Source organism: Otolemur garnettii, unplaced genomic scaffold (genome assembly GCF_000181295.1).
Source record: "Otolemur garnettii isolate 467f Iridium unplaced genomic scaffold, OtoGar3 scaffold00100, whole genome shotgun sequence".
Lineage (NCBI taxonomy): Eukaryota > Metazoa > Chordata > Mammalia > Primates > Galagidae > Otolemur > Otolemur garnettii.
In genome coordinates, this window is record NW_003852495.1 from 2,847,192 (window position 1) to 2,872,629 (window position 25,438).

The 25,438-nt window shown below is 36.6% G+C and overlaps 1 protein-coding gene across 1 annotated transcript in view; it reads right to left on the reverse strand.

The window, feature by feature from the left end:
- The window catches only part of DNAH7 (dynein axonemal heavy chain 7), a 272,843-nt gene that overhangs the window by 86,862 nt on the left and 160,543 nt on the right, over window positions 1-25,438 (reverse strand). The window contains exons 37-45 of the mRNA XM_003796072.2: window positions 24,379-24,547; window positions 22,227-22,353; window positions 21,222-21,441; window positions 15,485-16,357; window positions 13,442-13,671; window positions 10,172-10,502; window positions 6,694-7,040; window positions 4,537-4,717; window positions 1,477-1,662 (exon numbers count right to left, since the gene is read on the reverse strand). Coding sequence (XP_003796120.1) covers window positions 1,477-1,662; window positions 4,537-4,717; window positions 6,694-7,040; window positions 10,172-10,502; window positions 13,442-13,671; window positions 15,485-16,357; window positions 21,222-21,441; window positions 22,227-22,353; window positions 24,379-24,547 — 2,664 coding nt within the window. The remainder of the gene's footprint in view (window positions 1-1,476; window positions 1,663-4,536; window positions 4,718-6,693; window positions 7,041-10,171; window positions 10,503-13,441; window positions 13,672-15,484; window positions 16,358-21,221; window positions 21,442-22,226; window positions 22,354-24,378; window positions 24,548-25,438) is intronic.

The window sequence follows — 25,438 nt, forward strand, 5'->3', positions numbered from 1 at the left end:
TGTCAGCGAGGGTGGGGTCGGGAGGAACGGAGTGGGTAGAGCCAGCATACTTTCAGCATGGCTCTGCAGTGCTGGGCAGGAGGAGCCTGTGCAGATGCCCAGGGATGCTCTGGAAGGGTGAGAGTGGCCGCAGCCACTCCTCTGTTCCAGGTCAGTGTGGGAGAGTAGAAAGAGTAAATAGGGTGCAGGTGACCACAGGTCTCATTCCTGCCCTGTCATTAACCAGCTGTGTGGCTTTGAGTAATTTTCCTAAACACTGTAAGGTTCAGTTTCTGAAATTATCAAGCAAACAAATCTATCACTAAACTGGGTTATGTTAAATGTTAACGATCTGAGCTACAAGATGCTAATTCCATAACCCTACATAAGGCGTCCAAAGGTGCAAATGAACAAAGTTAAGAACATGAAGGTCGTGCATCAGGACAAAGGCCACCAGAATCCAAAGGACTAAAGACGGCGTCACTCTCTATCTGAAGATTTCAAACATCTGGGAACAAACAAAACCACAACACTCCAACCAATCGTAACAGTAGTACCAAGATTCAACCCTGCTTAGGAGAAGGTCCTGATGTTAAGTGAGGCTCAGTTGCGGCCACGCACAGCAGATGCTGTGAACTATAGAGCCCAACATACAGGTGAATTATCACACTCTTTCTTTTTGTTTAACACCAAAAATTATTGCCAGATGTTCTAGATTCCTCCTTTTTCTTTATTTTCATCACTTTCTCTCCATTTTCCTTTTGGGTTTAAAAGTTTTCTAAATCTCTCCTCCTGATATGGCAATATTCTGGGTTGGATTCAAGTTTGCCTTTTCTAAAGAGAACTGAAAAGTGTGTTTGGTCTCATTCTGGGAGGAAGTGAAAAGTGAAAGAGAAAAGCTGGAAGAAGAATCAGGATTGACCCCTGGGTTCAAGAGGTGAGCCAGGGAGAAGGGGGCGAGTCAATCGAAGGGAACTCTGGATTTCTCTTCTAAGCAAAGAAGCCACTTATTGATGGGGTTTTAGGCAGGCTCAGCTTTTGCACCCCTCAAATTTCAGTCTCTGAAGTGATTTGAAATGACTTATTGAGACTGATAGGGAGTAGCCGATTGACTGCATTCTCTCTCTCTCTCACACACACATACACACACAGAGCCTTGACAGCATTTTGCAGTACTTGTTTAGGAACTGAAATTTATCATTATAGTCTCCATTTTCAGATTACATTTTAAAGTAGAGTACATTCAGAGTACATTTAAAAGATAAGTAGATGTTTTTTGTTTCTAAAACAATTAGATTTCAGAAGTATATTTTATATAGCATCATTTGGCTTCAAGATAATTTATAGCATAAGTAAAATATACAAACAAAACATTTTTAAGACTATCTGTGTCTTATACTTACCACAAAACCCAAACCAAAATAAGACAAAACCCCTCAGGCTAATATTGGCTGTGAGGAGAGGAAGGTCAGGAGGAGACGGAAGAGTGTCCCTTACCTGCCTGTAGTTAGATGTAAAGGCTCCCAGGTAAGCGACGATTCCTGAGGAAACGAGGATGTCCCCTGTCAAGTTGATGTACAGCTGCCCTAGATCCAGGGCCGTTAGGCTCCACCGGGTCTTCTCGCCTCCAAGGCCTCCAATCAACTGCTCAGCTCGTTCTAGTTTTTTGCTGCACAGGTCGACCTCAAAAATAAGAGTGAGCTTTTGCCAACACTTACACATAGAATAAGTTTAAAGTTCTGCAAGATTTTGCCCTCAGAGATAAATTATTTTTTTAATTACAAACTTCTGCCTCAATTGTTTTAATTATCTAAAAAAAAAGTGACACATCTCAGTATGATACAGGAAAGTTCATGATGTGTTAGAAGGTTTTCGTATAAATTATCTACTTTGATAAAATTTATGAAATTCCTCATTATATTTATCATATAATGCAAAGAATAGTTCTATTTAAGGGAATGACCTATAGCACAAGACACTGAACATGAATTAATAAAGAACATTCTCCTCCCTGCAAATATGGATGCTTTCTCTCCATTTAAAATAATCTCAATGTATATTATTCTAAATACTCTACAAACATAATCCTCACATTTAACTTGTAATTGACTTAATGATGATTTTACAGGTTAAATGTTTAAAAGTTTTAATAACTTGTGCTTATTTACAAAGCACAATTTTCAGTTTGTTAAGTTGTGTTAACCTACTCAGATACTTGCAATTAAGTTTAAATTAGGAAATCAATCAATAGCCGAGAGCACATTTTGTGCATGAGATTGTCAACCAAATATGATTATATATAAGTAGCAATGTGATAAAACGGGGAGGGAGGAGGATAATTATGAAGGTGGCAAACTTGGTGAAAGGCTATTTCAATTTATGCAATAGCAATATTCCAACAGAATATTTGAATTATTTTGATTTAATTTTCAAGTGACCTAGCATCATAACTCTTGGAAGTCAAGATTAAATAAAGCTTATCTTGAGGTTCAACAATAATTCAGATGAAAAGAAGAATTCAATAATTAATAAAAGCAAAAGCATTTAGATTACTTTGGTATAAGAATTTGGCTTATACCTTTTCCTAACGCTATTAACATTTATATTAAATAATGCTTTTAGATTAAAATATATAAAATATTATATCAACTTATTTAGAGACAAGTGTGAAAAAAACAACAGGTATGTAATTGCCAATTTTTTTCTTTCGGGCAAGGTCTCACTCTATCATACAGGGTAGAGTATAGTGGCATAATGGCAGCTTACTATGACCTCCACCTTCCAGGGAAATTTCATGTGATCCTCCTGTCTCAGCCTCCCAAGTGTCGAGGACTACAAGTGCATGCCACTATGCCTCGCTAATTTTTTTATAGAAATGGGGTCACACTGGGTTGCTGAGGCTGGTCACAAATTCTTGGTCTCAAGTGATTCTCCTGCCTTGGTCTCTCAAAATTTTGGGATGATGAGTGTGAGCCACTGTGCCTGGCCAGAATTGGTAATATTTTTGATGCTTCCTAAATTAAATTTTTTCTCTTTTAATTTTCCCTCTTTAACTGTCTTCTGTCTTCCTAGTTTCTTTCCTTGCCTTTTCTTCTTTCAACAATGTTCATGATTAGCTGAGGGTTTTGGACTATGATAAAGTTGCCCTCAGAAGCTACTAAGTAAAAATATTGTAGCTAAAATTTTCCTTCCAAAAGCAGACTTTTAGTACACATATAGCCATATGTTAATTTCATAACATAAGTTTCCAACATTTTATTATGAAATATACATTTCAAACATACAGAATAACTGAAAAAAACTTTGCAGTGAGCAGCTGCACACCCACTTATGGGTTATTTTACTCAAACTAAAACTGATCATTCAAAAATCATGCCATAATGGGTCACAATCTAAAGATTAGTACAATGTCTTATATTCGTGCAAATATAGAAATCTAGGAGAGATGCTCTAGAAAGAGGCAGTACGGTACCACAGGAAAAGCATAGAAAAAGCCCAGCCATTAGAGTCAGTCTGCCTGAGTTCAGGTCTTAGACTTAATGTCTAGAAGCTGGGTTTACCATGAACAGATTGCTAAACCTTTCTGTGCTTAGTTTTCTCAAAATGGTATAAAACGATTGCCCCCTATGCTCTTAGAACAACAGGGCCTGTACTTAATAGGCATTCAAAAATAGTCACTGTTATAAAATGATTTAACTTTTTTTTCTGGAACATAATCAGATCTTAGCAGTTAACTTTTGATCTTATTTTGTTTTGTGAGACAGGGTCTTGCTCTGTCACCCAGTTAGAGTGCAGTGGTATCATCATAGTTCCCTGTAGCTTCCTCTCCTGGACTCAAGCAATCCTTTTGCCTCAGCCTTCCCAATGGCTGGGATTTTAGGTGTGCACTACTACACCTGTATACTTTTTTTTATTGTTTGTAGAGATGGGGTTTCTCTCTTACTTAGGCTGGTCTCAAACTCCAGTCTCCCAAAGTGATTATAGTAGTGAGCCACTGTGCCCAGCCTAGAAGTTAATTTTTGAAAACGCTATCATGAGATAAGTTAGACCAGTGTTTTTAGCCTTAAAACATTTTTATTGGGGGCACTGTATTGCTCTGGGTAATGAGTTCTAATGTCAGCTCTGTCATTAACTATTATGAAACCTAGGTCACTTAGCCCTGTGGGTCTCAATTTCCTTACTTATAAAATGAAAAATGATTTAAATAATCTAGCACAGTATTCTAGTAATCTTAGGTATAGACTGGGAATTTTTTTTTTTTTTAAGAAAGGGCCAGAATTTTAGGCCTTGTGAGCCAAGAGACAAAACTAGGATATTATGTATTACATAGCCATTTACAGTAGGTACTTATTTTAAAATGTCAAAACCATTATTAGCTCATGGGCCATATAAAAGCACCGATAGGCAGATTTTACCTGTGGGCCATAGTTTGCCAACCCCTGGCCACAAAGAAAACAGGACCGGTAAATTACACGCTGGTAAAAACATTATTCTTATTTACAGTAATTGAGACTTTGCTCATCTTTCCCTGATACATCCCCAGGTATCAGAACATACCTGGTTTTCCAGGTCAGCCTTCTTTTGTTTATTTAACTCAAGTGTGTCCTGAAGCTTAGCCAGTTTGTCCTGCACTTCCTTCAGGGCGGCCTGCTTCTTTTTAAGCCCGTCCATGGCAACTTTAAGCTCCCCTTCAGCTGCAGCCAGTTTTATCTTTTTGGGAGCTACTATTTTTGCCACTCTGCAAAAAAGAAAATTAGAATATTCACTACCTATTTAACATTCTCGTGCACACTTTCTAGCACTGAATTCACTTTTCTAACATCCTTACTATGACTCACTTCTTTATCTATAAACAGAAATGTGTACTGTTTTCTGTGTCCCATATTTCATCAAAGAATTAGCCAAACTTGATCCCAGACATAAGAAATGACTATACATGTTGTTTTTTAAATAAATATTTTTTTACCCAAAATAACATATTGCCAAAGTGAATTTTGGTGACTCTGTAAAAGGAGAATAGAATATTTATGTAGAATATCACAATCTTAGTGGAAACTAACCCAAATGGCTGGAGCTTAATTTTGATGATGAGAAAGTAAAGCATTTTATCTTTGTTATTTTACTTTTTTAAAAAAAAGTCCTAGAATATACTCTCAACCAAACACAGTTATCTTATAAATATGAATGAGCAACAAAAGAGATTTTATAGCGAAAAGGATGAATCTAAATTCTCTTCTCAGTATCTGGAAAATGAAGTCAGTCATGTTATCTTTCTAACTAAATGATAAAACATGATAAAACATTAAATTAAATGTATGATTAACACAATAGGTCACGGTCTGAAACATACATAGCATTACTACAAATGGATAATGATTCGAACTGGGTATGACTTTGAAAAACATCCAGTAATGGTCGTTTTTTGAAGGATAATAAATATTACTCTGTGAATGATACTTGTTCTCATACAATCGTCAATAAAAGCTCCTCATCTCCCAACAATATATTATGAAAGTGGTTTTCAAAGGGGCCCCGGGGGGATCCTGAAGACGTGCAGCCCTTGGGGAGCTGAGGAGGTCCTCCCTGTGCAACTAAATATCTGTGTGGGGCTGGATTTTCTCTCTGTCCCTTGACCAAAACAACATATTATGACAGGTAGAATAAAGATGCACATACAGGAATCTAGTTGTCTTATATTAAACCACTTATTAAAGAGATTGACAAACATAAAATTTCACTCTTTTAATTATTGTTCTTTACTTTTTTCAGGAAAATAATTTCTAAAAAATAAGTTATTTCTATGAACATGTACTGTTGTTATTGCTATCTTAAATTAACAAGCATTTAAGAAATTTCTCCATTTTAATTTCTAATATAATAAATATACAAAAACTTTTTGGGGCCTTCAGTAATTTTTAAGAGTATAAAGGTGGTCCGGAAGTAGTGGTTCACACTTGTAATCCCAGCACTTTTGGAGGCTGAGGCAGGAGGATCACTTGAGGCCAGGAGTTTAAGACCAACCTGCCAACATAGCAAGACCATGTTTCTACAAAAATTTGAAAAACAGGCTCAGTGTTCGTAGCTCAGTGGCTAGAGCACCAGTCACGTACGTTAGAGCTGGTGGGCTTGAATCTAGCCCAGGCCTGACAAACAATAATGACAACCACAACCAAAAAATAACTGGGCATTGTGGCGGATGCCTATGGTTTCGGCTACTTGGGAGGCTGAGGCAAGAGAATCGCTTAAGCCCAAGAGTTGGAGGTTGCTGTGAGCTGTGATGCCACAGCACTCTACTGAGGGCAACATAATGAGACTCTATCTCAAAGAAAAAAAAAATTGAAAAACTATCCCAGTATGGTGGTGTGCACCTATGTTCCCAGCTACTTTGGAAGAGGAGGCAGGAGGATCACTTAAGCCCAGGAGTTCTAGGCTTCAGTGAACTGTAATTGGATCACTGAACTCCAGCCTGGACAAAAGAGACCCTATCTCTTATAAAACCAAATCAAACAAAAAGAGTAAAAAGAGTCTGGAGTCCAAAAAGTTTAAGAACCACCATATTATTCTATTCTCCAATAAATATGTAAACACAATGCAGATTCAGACACGATATTCCAAGAAGCCTTTCACTTATCCAGCTTTTCAGTTTTATCCTATTTAACTGATCAAATGTGAAAATAAAACATACCAGCCAGGTTTCCTTTTATCAGGACTTACCTATCATATGAATCCATTGCTATGACCCATTTGCATAGACCTTCAGCTGCTGTAGAAGCATTTCTGATCTTTTCAGGAACAAAATCTGGATTTGGAATATAATTTTTTCTTATTATATTCATATAAGCTTGAGGAATATTGTCCTTGTCATATTCATGTAGTGACTGTAGAAACCTGATGTCACCAAGGAGTCTCTTTGCTGGGCCCCAGAAATCCTCAATTTTTTTTCCTGAACCTGTTGGGTCAGGAATTTTGTCAGCTTTGATGCCTTTCAAGATGCAGATAGCTTCCATGACAAGCTTGACACCAGCAGGTGGACTCTTCATGGATTTTACCACTGTAATATCCTTGAAATAACAACACATTATCTTAAAAAAGAAGTATTTGCTTATATAATTTATATATTCATTTTCATTGGCTCCTATTTTCAAACCAAGTCCTAAGATACAGAAACTCCTTCTGTTCATTGGGTAGAAATGGTGATGATGATAGAACTGTATCACAAAGTGTTGAGGATTTTGTCCCAAAGGAAAAAATTAAAAACCAAAAAGAATAAGAGGAAGATAGCCTATGTGAGATACCTATAACTTAGAGTCTACTTCAGAAACACATAAAGAGAGATTTGAATATCACAAAGAAGAATTTTGTAGCTTCTTAAAAACTATAAAAGTAATAGATGCCTACTGCCAACAGTAGAAAAATGCAGAGAAATTATACACAAAAAGGTCTCCTACAATCCTACTACATATAGTTAACTACTATTAACATTTTTGTTTATATTCTATTTTTGTCTATGTGTATATGTTATATTTTAAGCATGATGGTATACATGACATAATGCTATTTTAAAACCAGCTCTATTTTTTTTTCTTTCTTTTTTTTGAGACAGAGTCTTACTCTGTTGCCCTGGGTCGAGTGCTATGGCATCATAGCTCACAGCAACCTCCAACTCTTGGGCTTGAGCAATCTTCTTCCCCCAGCTTCTCAAGCAGCTGGGATTATAGGCATGCACCACTATACCTAGCTAGTTTTTCTATTTTTTAAAATGGTTTTCAAAATATGATAATACAAGAATATATTTCTTATAATACAATTTGAGTTTTGCTGCTTAGAAAATTTTTACATTCCTATTTTAGAAAGTACAGGTAAACAGAAAAAGTGTACAAATAGAAACAATTTATCAAATAATCTATATTTTTCCAATGTATGCTTACATTAATATAATAAGAATCATATTGTATTTATAAATTTGCATACAATTTTTGTTAATCACTGTCATGAATATCATATTTTTTAGTACATAATGTACACCCATGTTTTTGGCCTAAACTTTCAGGAAAAAAATCTTTCATTTTAATCTATTTTTTAAATTTAATTTTTAATTAAATCATAACTGATTACATTTATGAGGTACAATATGATTTAATATACAATGTGGAATGCTTAAATCAAACTGATTAACATAACCATTACCTCATTACTTATTTTCTGTGTTAAGATATTTATAATTTATTCTTATTTTGAAATAGACCCTTGTGTTGTGTGTATTAGGTGAGATCCCACCAAATGCCCTCCCTCCTCCGACCAATCACCTTCCCACTTCCCTCTCCTCTCCTTGCTTTCCCCTCCCCCCTTTTAAACTATATTTGTGTTTTATCATTTGTATGAGAGTGTGTTTATATATTGGTTTCATAATAGTATTGAGTACAATGCATACTTTCTTTTTCATTCTTGAGATACTTTACTAAGAAGAATATGTTCTAACTCCATCCAGGTAAACATAAAAGATACAAAATCTCCATCTTTTTTTATGGCTGAATAAATTTTTAATAGAGACGGGGATCTTGTTCTTGCTCAGGCTGGTCTTGAACTCCTAAGTTCAAGCAATCTACCTGCTTCAGCTTCCCGGAGTGCTAGGATTACAGGCATGAGCCACTGCGCCCGGCTAAAATCTGCTCTATTTCATTAACAATATATACTGGACATTCTTCCATGCTAGTAAACATTGATTTTTAATGGCTACATAGGGTTCCAATGTAGATACACATCACCATTCTACTACTTTATCTGTGGGGCTTTTACTCAATTTTTCCAACATTACAATTGCCATGTTGAATTAACAGCTTTATACCTTTTATTTTTAAAGCTTTTCACACATATTGACAAACTGCTCTCTAGAAAGCATGTAAGCCTGCCTATTTCATTAGTTACTCCCTCAGAAAAAATGGTAGGCATCCAAGTAGGCAAAAAATAATTTTATTTTAATCTATATGTCCTTAAGTATAAGTAAAGTAGGATATATTTTCATGTACTTATTGACTATTTGTATTTCCTCTTTGTGGATTACCCACTTACAACATTTACTATCCTATCCTAGAGCTACTTTTTTTCTCCTTGATTTGTTAAGAGTTCTTTACATAGAGGCAAATTAATCCTTTGTTTGTGAGATTTCAAATATTTTCTCAAGTGTTTCTAAATTCTTCCTATGGTGTTATGTCCAACAAAATGTGTTGATTTTTAGGTACTAAAATGTATTACTTTAAAAAAGTTTATTAATTTTGAAAAATACAAAGAGTATATAGAGCATATAGATTTCAAATAGCATTGCTTAGTGAGTTTTTTCCCCTTATTTCTCTCATGCCAAGGGAATCCTAGGTGCCGATCCACTCCAAGATTATGTTTTTTTATTTACACTTCAAAGTTATAAACATCTGACCTACACTTTCTACTATTTTATAATAATAAAGCTATTTATGTTTAAATTTCTGTTTGAAATCCATTTTGAAGTAAGTTGTGAAGAAAGGCTCTTCCACTCTTCTCTCCCATCACACCCCAAAATTTAGCCAAGATTCCTCGGACTATTTTAAAAAGCTACCTTTATCTTTCGAAATTGAAATATTTCCCTTCCACATCTTAATTTTTAACACCACATTTCACCAAATCTAAGATATACTATTATAAAATAAGTCTCTGTAAAACACATTATTATTTTATGTATCGCCCCCCTCTCCACCCACTAGCACTGATATATCTACTTTAAATACAGTGGATATAAGGGAAGGAGCTTCATGTACTAAAATAAATGATGGACTTCTAAAAGCAGCCATCTTGGTAAGTTGATCCCAATTATAATCATGCCTAAATATGAAAAAGGTGCACCTTAGAATCCTAATATATACTTGTATCTTACACATCTGTCAGTTACTATAGTGCAAAGTTGTGTAAATTCTCAAAAAAACCCCCACCTGTTGCTTGGTGGTAGGTTCTATATCAGGCAGCTTTCTTCCTTTTCAGTAGGGTCTTTGACATACACATGTGTTTCTTTTCTCAGGTGGATTAGGGAATCCTTTTGCCAATTTTCAAATGACTTCAGGTTCATTAAAGGTGGACAGACAAACTAAGACTGCACTAGACAATGCTAAGTACTTCCTCCAGCTACGACGACATGTTTTCTAGAAAGCAATGTCTACGCTCTTACCTGTGCAGTGAGAGTGTCCAGGGCGGACAGTGCTGACTCTAATATCGGCAAGGCCCCTGCCAGGTCAGCATCACATTCGTCTTTGATGGCTTTGGCAGCCATAGCTTGTTCATTTGCTACAGTTTCATCGGCTTTCACTATTTTTTCAGTTTTGGCGACTTCTACAGACTCCTTCTCGATGATCACCATCATTTCATCCACCTCTTTGCTGGCAACTTTTAATTGAGGATGCAGCGCCTCCAACTCAATTTGCATCGTGGCTACTTGAGATGCTGCAGAATCCAGCTTATCCAAACCCACTTCATACCTCTTTTTCATTTTCATGACCTCACTGAAAGCAAATGGACACACAAGGGTTGTTCGTGAGGCTTGTATCCCACATTAAAGGAAAAAAATTAAGTGTTCTTGAGCTTTTCAGACTTTCTCAAGGCATAACTAGCGAGTGTTGTAAAAGATTTTCACATAAATTGACAATTCGTCAAAGAATAAGAACTCTAAAACCCTGGGTTGTGAGTGCTTTAGAGAAGACAGAATGCCAATCATTTGTGTTTTATCTAACATTTTCTACAAATATAACAGAAATTCAAAACAATAAAAAGATAAGGAGTCTCCTGTATCAAAATGAATGATGGACCTCTAAAACTTGCCACCTTTGAAAGCTGATTCCAACAAGATTATTCCTTCTTATGATTACTTACTGTAAATAAACTTCAATACTCCAAAATATATTATTTTGAATGTTGCAAAGGGTGAAAAATGATTTTAAGATGTATTACACATCTTGAAATAGGTGTAATTGCCTTATTAAGGGAAAAGTGACTAAAAAGTGAATAAAACTCAGTACCCTTTTTGGTATAAAATGACTATAAAATAATAAATGATTAGAAATAATGTGATATTTTATCATAATTTAAAATTTAATATTTTAATTATTTAATCATCTGCATTCATTTATGTTCTCTCCCTAGAGAGAGCACTTTTCTTCTTTATAATTTGTTTCATTTAAAAATATTTGATATACCATGATATCCCAAAGTAAAAGATGACAAATTTTAGAAACCTACCTCAAAAAACAGGCTAGAGTAGGAAACTAGGTTGAGTTGGAAAAGGTAAACAGGAAAACATTGAAAGGATTGTCACAAAAAAAAACTTCAGACGTGAGAGCATGCCATATTTTTGTTACATGTTGAATTCCTTGTGAGTAAGCAAAATGTTTGAGAGTATTAGGAACTGAGGGACTAGACATACAATACCGGATTATCTGTGAGTTTGGCTTAGTTGAGACCTTGTGCAGCAAGCACAGGAAAGGTCAGGGTCAGGACTGTGGCTCATCCCATGGGACTGTGATGCTTTGTTAGCTTAACCCCTGATTTATAGGTTATAACCTTGCTAGTAAGAGATCTGAAAGCTTCAGTTGGTAAGGAAAAAGTATTCGTAGGATACAAATGCTCGTTGAAGTAAAGAAGAATTTTTTTTTAAGTTGGCAAGGCATTTTGAAAGGAAAAAAGTTGAGATGTTTGAAAATTTCAAAAAATTGTTTGGAAAATTGGAAAGGCCAACAAGAATATTTCTTCCTAAAAGACCATGACTCTTTTAACCTGTAAGTTTGAACTTACAAATTGTAGGTTTTAACTCTTCATATAAGTTTGGATCTCACTTTTATAATCTTTCTGTTAGGGTGGCGAAACATGGTAAGCACACAATCAAACATGCATGATACTCAAAATTTCATCAGAATATTCAAGCGCTGTTGTTCCTCTTGATTAGGAAAATATAGGGGTGGAGGGGGAACAAAATTCCATTAAATTAAAGATCCTAAGCTCTATAAAGAAAGAATTTATCTTGATAGCCAAAGAAATAATGAAATCCAGCCAAGGTAGGTAAGAAAACTTGGTGGGAGTTACCAGTTTCACTAGGTAGATGAAAAATTCCTAATAGCATGATTTAGATACAGGGCTGTGGACCATGGAGACTAGACAGTCCAGCAGGAGAGACTGCAGCAATAATCACTGTTAATGTGGATAAGAAGTTTCCTATCTGTATCCAGGTAGCATGCTGCCCATATAAGGAAAGGTGCTTGAAATTGCTTGAGACAGCAGGTTAGCCACAGGGAGATTTAGAATTAACTATAGTAAAATCAGACTCGGTATTAATACTTTTATTTATCTGTGCACATTTGGTGTTATAAGTCTTTAAAAGAATTTGGTCTGCTAAATTCATAGATCAGGCTTAAACTTCTAATATAAATCATCCAACCGAGTGATAGATTTAGATTTATGTTTTTAATAAAAATCTCACTAATTTTATACATAATATTCAAACACTTTAAAGAACTACAGGTTCACTCACCATATGGGTAAGTTTAGCTTACTAAATATATAAATTATTTAAGTATCTAGTAAAGTTTGATTTATAAAATCAGCCCATAAGAGAAAAGTAAAATAATATATTAAAATTTTTGTTTACATAAGGTCTTGAATGTAATCAAACATTAAACAAAGGCCCTTTTAAAAGTGACCACTAAAATTTTCTAAGTTTCTTTCTAGTTTGATGTTAATGTTTTTAAACTTTAAAATATATATACTTAGTTTTAACTTTTATTTATTTGTTTATTTATAGTTTTTAATTTTTAGGACCAAAGAAATGTTTGAATAAACTTTTCTGCACATAAAAGTCATCATTAAGCTACCAGAGTGAGCATAAAAGCTCACATTGCTACTTTCTATAGCACATAAGTTTACTGATGTTTATATTGATATTTTCAAATGAGAGTTTAGTAGAGAAGGAAAGTTGGTCACGTTTATTAAGTGGCTCTCCCTGGGGTCCCAGGTGTTCAGTATACAAAGAGAGAGTTTATCTATTATCTAATTACTTGTCAAACAAAAATCACTCTCCAGGAGTTTTTCCTCAGTATCACAGCCAAAGTATCTATACCCCAGAGCTCAAAGGCACACCTTTTTCCAATAAATGTGATTATGTGCTTATAATGTGCTATATATGTGTGTACATATATATTTTTTTCTTTTTTCTTTCTTTTTTTTTTTTTGATACAGAGTCTTGCTCTATTTTCCAGGCTAGAGTGCAGTGATATCACTGCTAAAACTTCTAGGCTCAAGGGATCCTCCTGCAGGGACTACAGGTGTTCACCACAATACCCGGCTTCATTTATATGAAACAAATCTCTGTTACATTTTAGCTACATTATTGTTGTAGGCACGGATATTTTTAAACTATCATAGCTTTCTTAAAAATGTAAAACTTCATTTTTACCTTCTTTTCTTTTCTAACAGCAGTTTGAAGGTAGAGATTAATTCAAGATAAGATGTAGGAGTCACATAATTGTATCTTTGAAGTTCATCAAAGAAAGATTTTGATAAATTTACTGTAGAAGTGTGAAAGCTTTTACACATGTCGATACAGCCATCTCGTATTTCCTCTGACATCTCAATTTCTTCCAAGAATCGTGAGGCAACTGCCTGTAGTGCATCTTCAGGCCATGACTAAATGTGAAATAAATTCCTTTAGTACTTTATCAAGGTTGCGACTGAGTATGAGTCTGTTACTACTTTATCCCGCTACAATTTATGGATAGTGGAGACAGAGGGGAACAGCATGAGGGATGGGGTGGGAGAGACACATTCACGAAGAACTTTTCCCAGGTATTTGCATGCGAAGGGCAGGGAGCCAGTAGCCAGTGCATGTAACATTCACTCTTCATGCTTTGTTCTGGGATTAGAGAAATTGTTCACGAGTGTTGCAGGAGTGAGGAAAGGGAAAAGACTTAAACTTATGCAATGTCTATTTGCTGTGTGCATTTTACCAGTATTATCTCATTTAATTCTCCTGCCAATTCTCTGAGGTTCTGTAGGCATTATCCCTAAAATAGCTTCCACATCCTTCCCCTCTATCTACCACAGCCATCCTAATCAAGTCTGTTATCATTTTCCTGAACTATTCTAACAGTATCCTAATGCCTTTCATTCTTTACATAGCTGTAACATACTTCCCAGTTTACCACCCTTCAAAGACTTCCAGCATTCCTAAAATAAAATCCAAGCCAGTCTGCCCATCTCTAACCTCATTCATCCTTTCTCACCTTTCCGACCTCAGTACACCCTGCCCAGACCCATCCCTGAGCTCCTGTCACCCTGCTTTTCTCTCCCCGCCCCTTCCATGCCTTCTGTTCAGCCACTTGCCTTCACTACTTTCTGCCCAGATCTTCTTGGTCCTGGCAATTTTTGCCTTTCAGGTTTCCTGTTAAAGGTCACCTGTTCAGAAAGCCTCTTACTCCCTAAAGCTACCCTGTGTGGTAGAATTATTTTTTGCCCATTTTGCTGTAGATAATAAGCTTGATGAGAGCAGAGGTCTTGCCTATTTCATTTGCTGCTTCGTCTCCAGCTTTTAGAATGAGATCTGCTACAAAGTAAAAAAATTCAGTAAACCTGCTTTGCGTAAAAATCATAATGAATTTTACCAGGAGGTGGAAGTACAGAGAGGCTATGCAAATTTGCCAAAGTTATAAATGCTTGTGTGTTCGAGCCCACCTTTCCTACTGAGGAGGGAGCACGGTGACCCACTGTTGAAGCTGGAAGGGAGAAGGAAATTACTTTTCCCACTGGGCCAGCTGCTCTCCCTTTGCTGCCCCACCCAGCCACCCCCCACCCATTCACTGCCTTTGGCTGCTCATCTCTGCTTCCTGATACTGAAGTTTACTACAAAAAGCATCACTCAGGCTTTCTTCCCTTTGACTTCTGGTAGGTGTAGCAAGTAGAAAGAGATTGGAGGGTGGAAGAAGAGAGAGGCCGCCGAGGTATCTAGGTGCTCCTTCCCTGTCTAGCGGTAGCTGAGTTCCCGGTTCCTGGTGCCTGTTCCTGTCAGGAAGCCCTACAGCCATCTCTATGAATTCTCCCGAACTCTCACGACAGACACTCTTCCCGCCTCTGCCCCTCGACAGTCAGGGATAGTGACACTTCCTGCTATTGCTCTACCACTTCCCGAGTGCTCCAACAGCCCGTCTTGGCTCCCTTAACCTGGCCAACACCTCCGTGAATAGTCCCTTTGGGATCAAACGTGCTCTGATTCCTGTCAGGACCTTGACTGATACCCACATGTAGCCTACCACTTTCTATAATACTATCACATTTATTCATAAATATTTTCTATTATCATGACTTCATAAGTGTTATAATTTCATTACGACTAATCAGAAAATTCTGCTAACCTACACTTTTGGGGTACAGTCTAAAAAATAAGTCATGATGATGATGATGATTCAACATTTCTAGAAATCCATCTAAAATGTATATACAATACCTGAAACCAGTCAATGGTACAGCAGTTAACAAGAGCAGGGAACTTTCTAAGACGAATCCGAAATGCATCTCCAATCGGACTCATGGCAAGGACCACGTGCAGTTGGTTGCGGCAGCGATCAATAAACATGTTGAAAAGGGCGATGGGGCTTCCATCTGTTTGCTTGGTTTTATCTCGTTGGCGATCCAACTGACGCATCTTCTCACATATCTCTTGCTTCTCATCTAATGCAAAGAGATTTGGAATCTCTCCAGCATTTAGCAAATTGTTGACATCTTCAAGAAATGACTCTTTTTTAATCTGAGTGTCTGTAAACAGGAAGACACCCTGCATCTCGCCTTCAGCACATTTCCTGAGGATCACTTTTAAATCCTCTCGCCATTCAACAGTACCATAGCCCTTGGCAATTTCAACCTGGAAAACTGAATAATCAGCCATGTGGGCAGCTAATCTGGTGACAGACTGCCTTCCGCTGCCGCCAACTCCAACCAGGAGAGCATGGCTGCGGGGCTGCTTCAGAATCCTGGAAATCCTGCTGATGTGCTCTATGGCAAATCGAAACAAGACGAGGTTCATGGTTTTCTTGCTGACATTGTTGTATTCTTCTAGGTGACTTTCTACTATCACTCGAAGGTTATCTACATCTGAGATTTCTCGGTAGTTGGTATCCTCTCTCTTGGGATCATGGAAATCACAAAACATTAAGCTGCGTAAGTCATCTTCTTCCACCAATCCATCTTTATTAAAATCCAGATTTCTAAAAAGCTTGTGAAAATCTTCATACATATGAGTTCTCAAAATTTCTTGAATGTAGCTGATAAGCCAACTTCTGTCTGCATTATCCAGAAGGCGATCATAATACACTCTAAGGACCTGGATAGTAGTTAAAAGGCTGTTTTAGGAACTGATTCTTTTTCTGATATTTTAAAATTATTTCTGTGGTGATTTCAATATAAAATGTCTTAAGAAAATTTCTATGGGTTTTATTAAAAGTATATCTAAACAATTAGGACTGATTCATAATAATGTTTATTTTAAATATGAATTTTGACTATATATTTGGAGTAATAAATCATTGCATTTGGTTATTAATAGATGAAAGGTAATTCCAGGGAGCTGAAGTAGATTATAGAGATGCAAGGAGATTTAAGGCCTTGAGAAGGTAAGTGACTACCTTTGCTGGTCACTTAGATGTGGACAAGAGAGCTAGGCTCTCGTATCTGGGGTTTCTCAATTCTTTCCCGGGATATTTCCTTATCTAAGACAGATAATATGTTGAAAGTTATTGACAAATCAACAGACATGAAGTTTTTTCAAAGAGCACATTTTCTAGAAGAGGAAATATCTTGGGAGTTGTTCTGATATTTGTTGATTATTTTTGTTGTAAGTCACTGGAGGGGGTAATAAAGAAATATAAATTTCTCATTTTATGCACATGTTAAGGGATTTCAGGAAACATCAGGCTTGTCCCATATAACAACTATTTCCTCAAAGGGGTATGAGTATCCCATGGTTACAGTCTGTTTTGGATTGAATTGTGTCCCTTCCCAAATTCTCTTTTTTTTGTATATTTCAAGTTTTTTTTTTATTAAATCATAACTGTGTACATTAATGCAATCATGGGGCACAATATGCTGGTTTTACATACAATTTGAAATGCTTTCATCAAATCCTTCCCAAATTCTTATGTTGAAGCCCAAACCATCAATGTGACTAAATTTGGGGATAAAGCTTTAAGGAGGTAAATAAGGTTAATTGAGGTTATAAGGGCCTCTGATCCAACAGGACTAGTGTCCTTATAAGAATAGGAAGGGACATTAAAGTTCACGGTCACTGTCCCAGTCTCTCTTTCTCCTTGAGGAAAGAGAAGGTGGCTTTCTGCAAGCCAGAAAAAGAGCCCTTGCAAAAAACCAATGCTGTTGAAACTGATCTTACTTCTGGTCTCCAGATTTGTGAGAAAATTAATTTCTGCTGTTAAGCCAATATTATTAGTCCGTAATGGCAGACCAATACATGTGTGACATAAGCACTGCATATTTTGTCAGCAGAACTTTGGGTCCTGACTCCACTCTGCCATTTTGGGCAAGTCACATAAATCATCTGCATCAGGAAGCGTGAAAACTTTTCGTTTTGCTGAAATACATTTATCTATTTGTTGGGGGGGGGGTGTTTCTGCAGAATAGCTATATTTAACCAGCAAACGAGGTGATATGTGTACTTAAGTTTAAAAGCAATGGAGAAGCCAAAGGAAATGAAAAGCAGTGAGCCAGTGGTATACCTTGAAAGTCATTTAGTGAAATTACATTAGGTTGCCTAGTGTGGCAATGATTTTTGGAAAGGAAAAGTATACCTAGAATAGTATGTGACACAGATTAGACCGTGAAGAAATCTTTTTTGAAATGAAGCACAAGTTAGAGTATTGAGCTCAATCCCTTCACGTTTTTGGAATGTTGAGGATAGTGTGCCAGCCATTGTTCTCAGCACCACAGATAAATTGGTGAACAAAAAGGAGAAATCTCTGCTCTCTTGGAGCTTGCCTGCTGTCTGAGGGAAGTGGACCGTAAACAGGACAAATACATTAATAGCATGTTAGAAGTTAATAAATGTTATGGAAAGAAGGAAAATAAAACAAGGAAAGAAAATGGAACTTCTAGGGTGTGGGCAGGATGTCAGAATTCAGTACTCAGTAGAATGGTCAGTACAGGCCTGAGTGAGAAGGAAACATTTAATGGAAGGCAGGGAGGGAGGTAGCTGAGAGGATCACTGTCTCGGGGCAAAGCATTTCTGACAGAGAAAACAGCCAGGAGTCCTGCGCTGCTGGTGAGAGCAAGTGACAGGCAGCCTAAAGGGAACAGGGGAAGAGGCACACGGACCAGGTCCTATGGGCACTGGACTTCTCATCTGAATTCCTCTGGATGAAGGAGAGTGCTATGGCAAGGTTTTGAGCTGAGGAATTTAATTCAAAACATTTTATATACATATATATATATAAATATTAAGTAGTCAACCTCATTAAATGTCCAAAGACCTTAACAGCCATGTCAAATCTCAATCTGACATCTAAAACCATATAAAATACGCCAAATGCTATAAAGTAACTGTATGTGCCATAAATACATGACAGCACACACTTGTACAAACTACCCCCGTGATTAGAAGAAAGCACTGGCATGTATAATCCCAAGTGACAGAGCACGGTACGTAGTAAGCCTGCCTTCCTTTCTCCCTTTCATTCATTCACCAATGTACATTGAGTGCTTTCTGTATGCCAGGAGCTGGGGAAATCAGTGAATAAAGTTGCTCCTCTCAGAAAGCCTCCATTGTAGGAAAGACAGTAAGTAGGCCACAAATTTAGGTGGCAGGTGATGTTCAGTGTTATGAAGAAGGGTGCAAGGGATGGGTGATAGAGCTGAGGGGTGCAGGGATGACCCAGTGCCAGCTTGGGTGATAAGGGATATTTGAGCAAAGATCTGAAGGAGCTCAGACGTGAAGCTTTGTGGATAATGGAGAAGAAGTGCTCCAAGCAGAATGAATAGCAAAAGCAAAGCTTCTGAATTGGAGGAAGCAAGCTGCTTCCTAGAATAAGATTCACCCAGGACTAAACGCTGCTCTAGGCGATACATTCTGCTATGGCCTAAAGTTCTGTTTTCCTGAAATTTATATGTTGAAATCCTCACTCCCACAGTGATGAGATCAAGATGTGGGGGCCTTTGGGAGGTGACTAGATTAGAGGGCAAAGCCTTCATGAATGAAATTTCTGGCTTTATGAAGGAGACCAGAGAGCGACTTGTCCCTAGCACCATGTAAGGACGCAGTGAGAAGGCACCATCTATGAACCATGAAACAAGCCCTCACCAGACATCAGATCTTCCAGCATCTTGATCTTGGACTTCCCTATTCCAGAACTGTGAGAAATAAATTTCTGTTGTTGATAAGCCTACCCAGTTTAAGGTACCTTGTTATAGCAGCTGTAACACACCCAGACACACTGCTTCAATGAACTCAGCATCGTCTCCCCGTCTAGCCTCCCTCTGTTTCAGCACATTTCTGTCATCCATGTGGCCCACCACACATAAGGTCTATTTAGGGCCGTGTCTCAAAATATGGGTCCTGCCCAGGCAATTAAGCAACCTTCAGTAGAGTGCTGCAAGAATCTCTTATCATCTTTTCCAAAGAATCGGTCTTAGAGAACTTGCTGTGCCCCAAATTTCTGCGTGGAGTGGATCTCCACTTGGACAAATATTTGAATGTGTGAGAATTAGGAATACAAAATGTACATGCATGCCTAATAAGCCTAAGGAAACTGGATTTTTAAAGCACTTTTTATGATCATGTCTCTGCAACACATGTTTTTAACATATTGGCATATTCCCATATTCTAGGTTTCTTTAGTTACTAAAATAACTATATTATTTTTATATGAGAATGGAAGACAATGTTTTCTCCTATTCCACATTATTTGCCCATTTGAAAATATTGAACATTATTTTTGAGGTATTAGTTTTTTTATTCTCTTCCTCCCCCTCTCCTGAGAGCAGTCACCGTTAACCTGAACGACCATTTCGTGCTGGCCAGGCCCTAAAAGGCTGAATGAGCCTATGTGCTCAGATTATTTTTTCACTTCCAAAGCTACTATCATAGATAAGTTGGGGAACTGGACTCCACGCTACCAGTCAAGGACCAAGGGCATTTGTGTACTCAATGAAGTATTACCTGGCTATAAATTTAGTCTAACTTAAAATACTTTGAAGATATAGCCACCTTGAAAGCGAGAGATATTTTGACCTTGTGACCAACCGGGGGGATCTGTTTAATGTATACTATGCTGATTAATAATGCTCCTGATGTACACTTTTACTGTGAAGTATAAAAATAACAAAAAGAAACCAGGAAGAACAGCTCTTTGAGGAGATATCCTCACTTCTCTGAAATTGCTGGCTTTTCTGTTAGTAAAGGTGAAACTGTTGGTGTCTCATCCACTTCCTGATTGGCTTGGGTGATAGGCAGATAGATTCCTTGGTCCAGCAACATTTCCCCCAGTTTTTATAAGAAAATGCTAACCCACGTACCCTATGCCCTGAAAAGCTTAAATATCTTTTTATATAGTTTCTGTGCTCTCAAACTATGAATTCTCAAACTGGTTTGCTTTGTAATTCTTTTGGCAACTAGTGAGACTACAAATAAGTAATGTAAATAACTACATTGACTTCTTATAAAAACATCTTATAAGGTGTTCTATCTCCAAATTTGAAGCCAAACTAACAAAGATCAGAATTCAACCTGAAAAACATAAAAACTAACAAAGATAAAGTCACTTAAAAGAAGCTGACTTAAAGTGATGTCTGCTTTGAGCTATCCTATAAATCAGCAGAAATTTCTGAATATGGTGATACAACATTTTAAACATCATAAAATATGTTTGTATTAAATATATTTAAAAATATTCTTGCTCATTGGCCTTTATAATTCCAAATAGCTGAATGAATTTCAGCAATATAAATTGCTGAATATTTCTTTTTAAAAATTTATTTACTTACTTATTTTTGGTAGAGACAAGGTCTCATTATGTTGCCCAAGCTGGTCTTGACCTCCTGGTCTCAAGTGATCCTTCTGCCTTGGCCTCCCAAAGTGCTGGGATTATAGGCATGAGCCACAACACCTGGCATTAAATTTTTTTTGCCCACTTTTTCTCTAGAGGTTTCTTATATAATCACATTTCAGTAACATGGAAATTTACCTCATGAACCCAAAGACGTTTAATTACATCACTGGTTTCTGCTGTTTCTGGTCTTGACAAACAAACACCTTGAATGACACGGGAGAAATCACGGAGGTTGAACAAGTAGTGAGATTTCGCTGGAGTAGGCAAGAGGTTCTTCATTGCTTCTTTATATAGGAGCATTGTGCCATTTACAATTTGTGTGGTCATTTCGAGAAAGTCTTCTGGAAATTTATAGCTTAAAATTATTTTTTAAATAAAAAGAAAAGAAAAATGTTACCAATATAGAATTATCACACATAAATGACATTTAGCATGACTCACATAAAATTTTAATTTTGAGTAAATCAATTTGATTCATAAAATTATCATTCCTTATAGTAATAATAATAATTGATTTTTACTTCTTTTAAAGCTAATTTCTATTCACTATCTTATATTATGTCTGACGGAACACTGTGACTAAATCAGAGACAGTTTAAGAACCTTAAAATGATTTGAACAGTAAACAGAGGAGCCAACCAAGAAACCCACATTTTGTAATTCCAAATCCAGTATCCACTAGAGAAATGCCTCTCAACCTCGTTTACTCCCTGACATTTACAACTGCATATAAATAGAACCCATAAGAAACATTGCCGAAATAGGTAATATATTTTCAGAGAAAGAGAAGGAAGAAAATAGAAAAAAACTAAGGAAAAAAGGAAAAGGAAGAGGAGGGTAAAATAGTGAGTCCAGATAGTGATAGAAAGGACAAAGCTTATGATTAGGGTAAAAAGCACATGGGAAAGAGTATTCATTTGAAAAGACTGGCTATGTGTAATTTCTGGCTTGACAAGAAGCCAGCTGTCTCTTCCATCACCACTGGAGAAGGCAAGGAATACCAGTTTTCTGAGAACAGCCTCAAAAACCAAGATTTCTGCTAGCCAAGTCTTTGTGAAAATATTTAAGGAGTGCTAGTTATGTTGATGTGTTTCTAAAAGAATAAACCTCTCAATGAAAAACAAACGTTAAATTACTTACCAGATTTTTAAATGCCAATTTAAGATTCTAGAGAAGATGGTATACATGGATTTATCACTAAACTCATTGATTGTTACAATATTGAAATGTCGCATGTATCGAGGAGTTACTGGATTTCGGCCACCACCTAAATATTAAAAAGAATAACTCATAACAGTGTTACTAGCATATACACAAGAGTATTTTCTACAATATTTTCTGTTTAAAATAACTTGAAAAATGGACAAATTCATGGCACACAAAGATGTTAAGGGTAATCATCTCTTTGGATAACCCTGAAATCTAAACTATTTTTCTCTTAAACTCCAGGTGTTGTTTCTCTAGTTGAATTATCTGAATGAGTTCAACTAGGTAGGCATAATCTTAGGTCAGATCTGTGTTACTAAGAGAAATCAAATCAGACAGAATGTGCCGTTGGCCATATTGTCCAAAGTTCACAGCCCAAGCAGTAAAAGGTAAACATTCTCATTACAATATAAAGACACAATATTAAACAATTTTAATATGAACCTAGTGATTGGACTGACCAAACTCTAAAGTGCTTCCGATAGGCAGAAATTTACTACCCCTTGGCAGACAGTCTAATTCTTCCCCCACATCATAAAATACATTTTCCTAAGTCATCTGTGTAGTTCATTCAGCCTCTTCATGGGCTGCTTAAATCTCTAAAAATTTGGGGATTTTTCATAACATAATGAAAGATCACTTTGAACCTATAAATTTCTCTTGGAAAATGTAAAGGTTCTGTAAGGAATAATTCTTTCATAAAGGAATGATCACATTTTCAAATATGAAACTTTAATAACAAAATTTAACACATCATTTTGTAAAATTGTATTATCTTTAAAATATATAGACAAACTGCATTTATTTTTAAAAGGGATTTAATCATGAAATCTTTGATAAAGAAGTGATTTTAAAAGTGTTTCCTACATTTAATCTATATTTTGTATAAATGTATAGGTTTATATTTTACATTTATTTGAAGTCAGATAAATCTTTTACTTTTATCATTAAATTTTACCATGGTGCTTCTGAAAACATGCATTTGTGAAACTGTATAACTGGTAAAATGAGTCTGTAGATCAAAACAGTTACATATGTCTGTGTATAAGATTGTAATGAACACTGATTTACCTGGGCAAGTTTGAAGAGATGATGAAAGGGATGCAGAAAGGTAAGAGGTCATGGATCCCAGGTCTGACTTCAACCCTTCCTCCCAGAAAACATTCAAAAATTGTGGTATTTTTGGAAAATGGGAATCGGGTCCAAGAGGAAAAGATACATTATGCATTCAGCCTACACTTCTTTCCAGTGCCTGAAGAGGCAGGGAAAAGTGGGCAAATGAGTACAAATGACTGGCTTGGGGCGGTTGGGGGAGACAAAGGAACCATTGGAGTCCCAGGAATGATACAGTCTTTTATTAGAAAAAATGATTCGAAGTGGTCCGGAGTATGTGCAGAGAGCAATTACTGACTCAGAGCAAGTTGTGTTACAGGTCAGATAAAGGTTGGGGCTAGCAAGCAGATACCAGAGAGATTTCCCTGAAGTGGTACATCAAGAAAAAATATTTTTAAGAGTAGAATACTGGCTTGAGGTAACGAAGAGAACATTTAAAGATATTTAGTTAGTTGCATCAAGCCATTTTAGAGACCTTGCTTAAAAAAAAGCTCCCCATAGAGATTCCTTTGACCTTATAGGTTTCTCATAGAAAATGTAAAGGATATTTAGTAGTTAACTATTTTGGCCATTTCCTACTTAAATTCTTCTCTGCAGCCTGTCTAAATCCAGAGATGAGTAGAAAAGAAAGATGATCTCTGAAGCAGGAACATTCTCTATGGTTGAATCACTAAGGAATGACACAGAGGAAAATGAGCTATCCCAGGGAATCTGGGTTCTAGGAATACAGAAACAGGAAATGTGGAGCAAAAATCCCAGAAGGCAGGAGAAAAAAAGGATCTGGAAGAGTCGGTGGGCAAATGGCCCAACCTAGGTCACACTTTACAGAGCTGGCCATTGTACTATACTCACTTAGGTCACAGTGGATAAACATAGAGAACATATACACACATTAGAACTCAAAAGAGGTTTCCTCCAATTACCTCTTTAGATATAGCGAGAGTAATTTTCCATTAATAGTCTTAAAATGTACCTGGAGGTCCCATTGCACACATGATCTGAATGTCCACTAATTTAATCATAGAACAATCTTTTAGGTCATACCAATTCCAATGATCTAACCACTGCCTAAGTAACTCAATGGGAGGTTGAGCCCCGTATACCTCCCGAGCAGGCATATTGACATCATCTACAAAGACAACCTGAAAATGAAAAGAGAAGAGGTATTAGAAAATATTAGCATCTTAACATAGAGTCCCAGTGTGGAAGCAATGTTGAGGCAAATACTTAGATTGTGTTCTTGTAGAGTATATATGTGGGATGTGATGGCTTCTTTTTCGAGTAAGAATAGTATCATTAACAGTCATGCTTTTAACATTTCTATTTATCTAGAAATAGGGAAACATTCCCATTATTATCAAGGACTTATTTTCTCATATAATTTGCTTCTCAAAATACGTTTCTCTTTTTTTTCCCTTGTACAACACATTGATGCATTAAAATAGATGAGAAAAGTGTGATTAAGGTAAGAGGGTATTCTTTGCAGACGAACCCAGATAAGTTAAGTGATAGCTGGGTTGTTACATGCCTGAAAAAGCAAGCAGCAAAGACAGCTGAGTAAACATGTTAATGGAAGAAGTAGGAAGATAGATAATTTCTCAGATGCATATTCTATTTTCAGTTCAAAGGGCAACTGCTAATTTTTTTTTATTAAATGATAGCTGTGTACATTAATATAATCTCGGGGTACAGTGTGGTGTTTTCATATGCAATTTGAAGTATTTTCATTAAACTGGTTAACAGCGTTTTTGTCATTTTCTTAGTTGTTGTGTTCTACTTTTAGAAAGATTTACTTGTACCCTTGTGAGATAAACCATGGAGGTGATCCCTCCAATCACCCTGCCTCCACCCATCTACTTCCGCCCCTCCCTTCTCCCCCATATTCTTAGGCTATAATTATGTTATAGCTTTCATATGAAAGCTATAAATTAGTTTCATAATAGAGCTGTGTACATTGGATACTTTTTCTTCCATTCTTGAGATACTTTGCTAAGAAGAACATTTTCCAGCTCCATCCATGTAAACATGAAGGA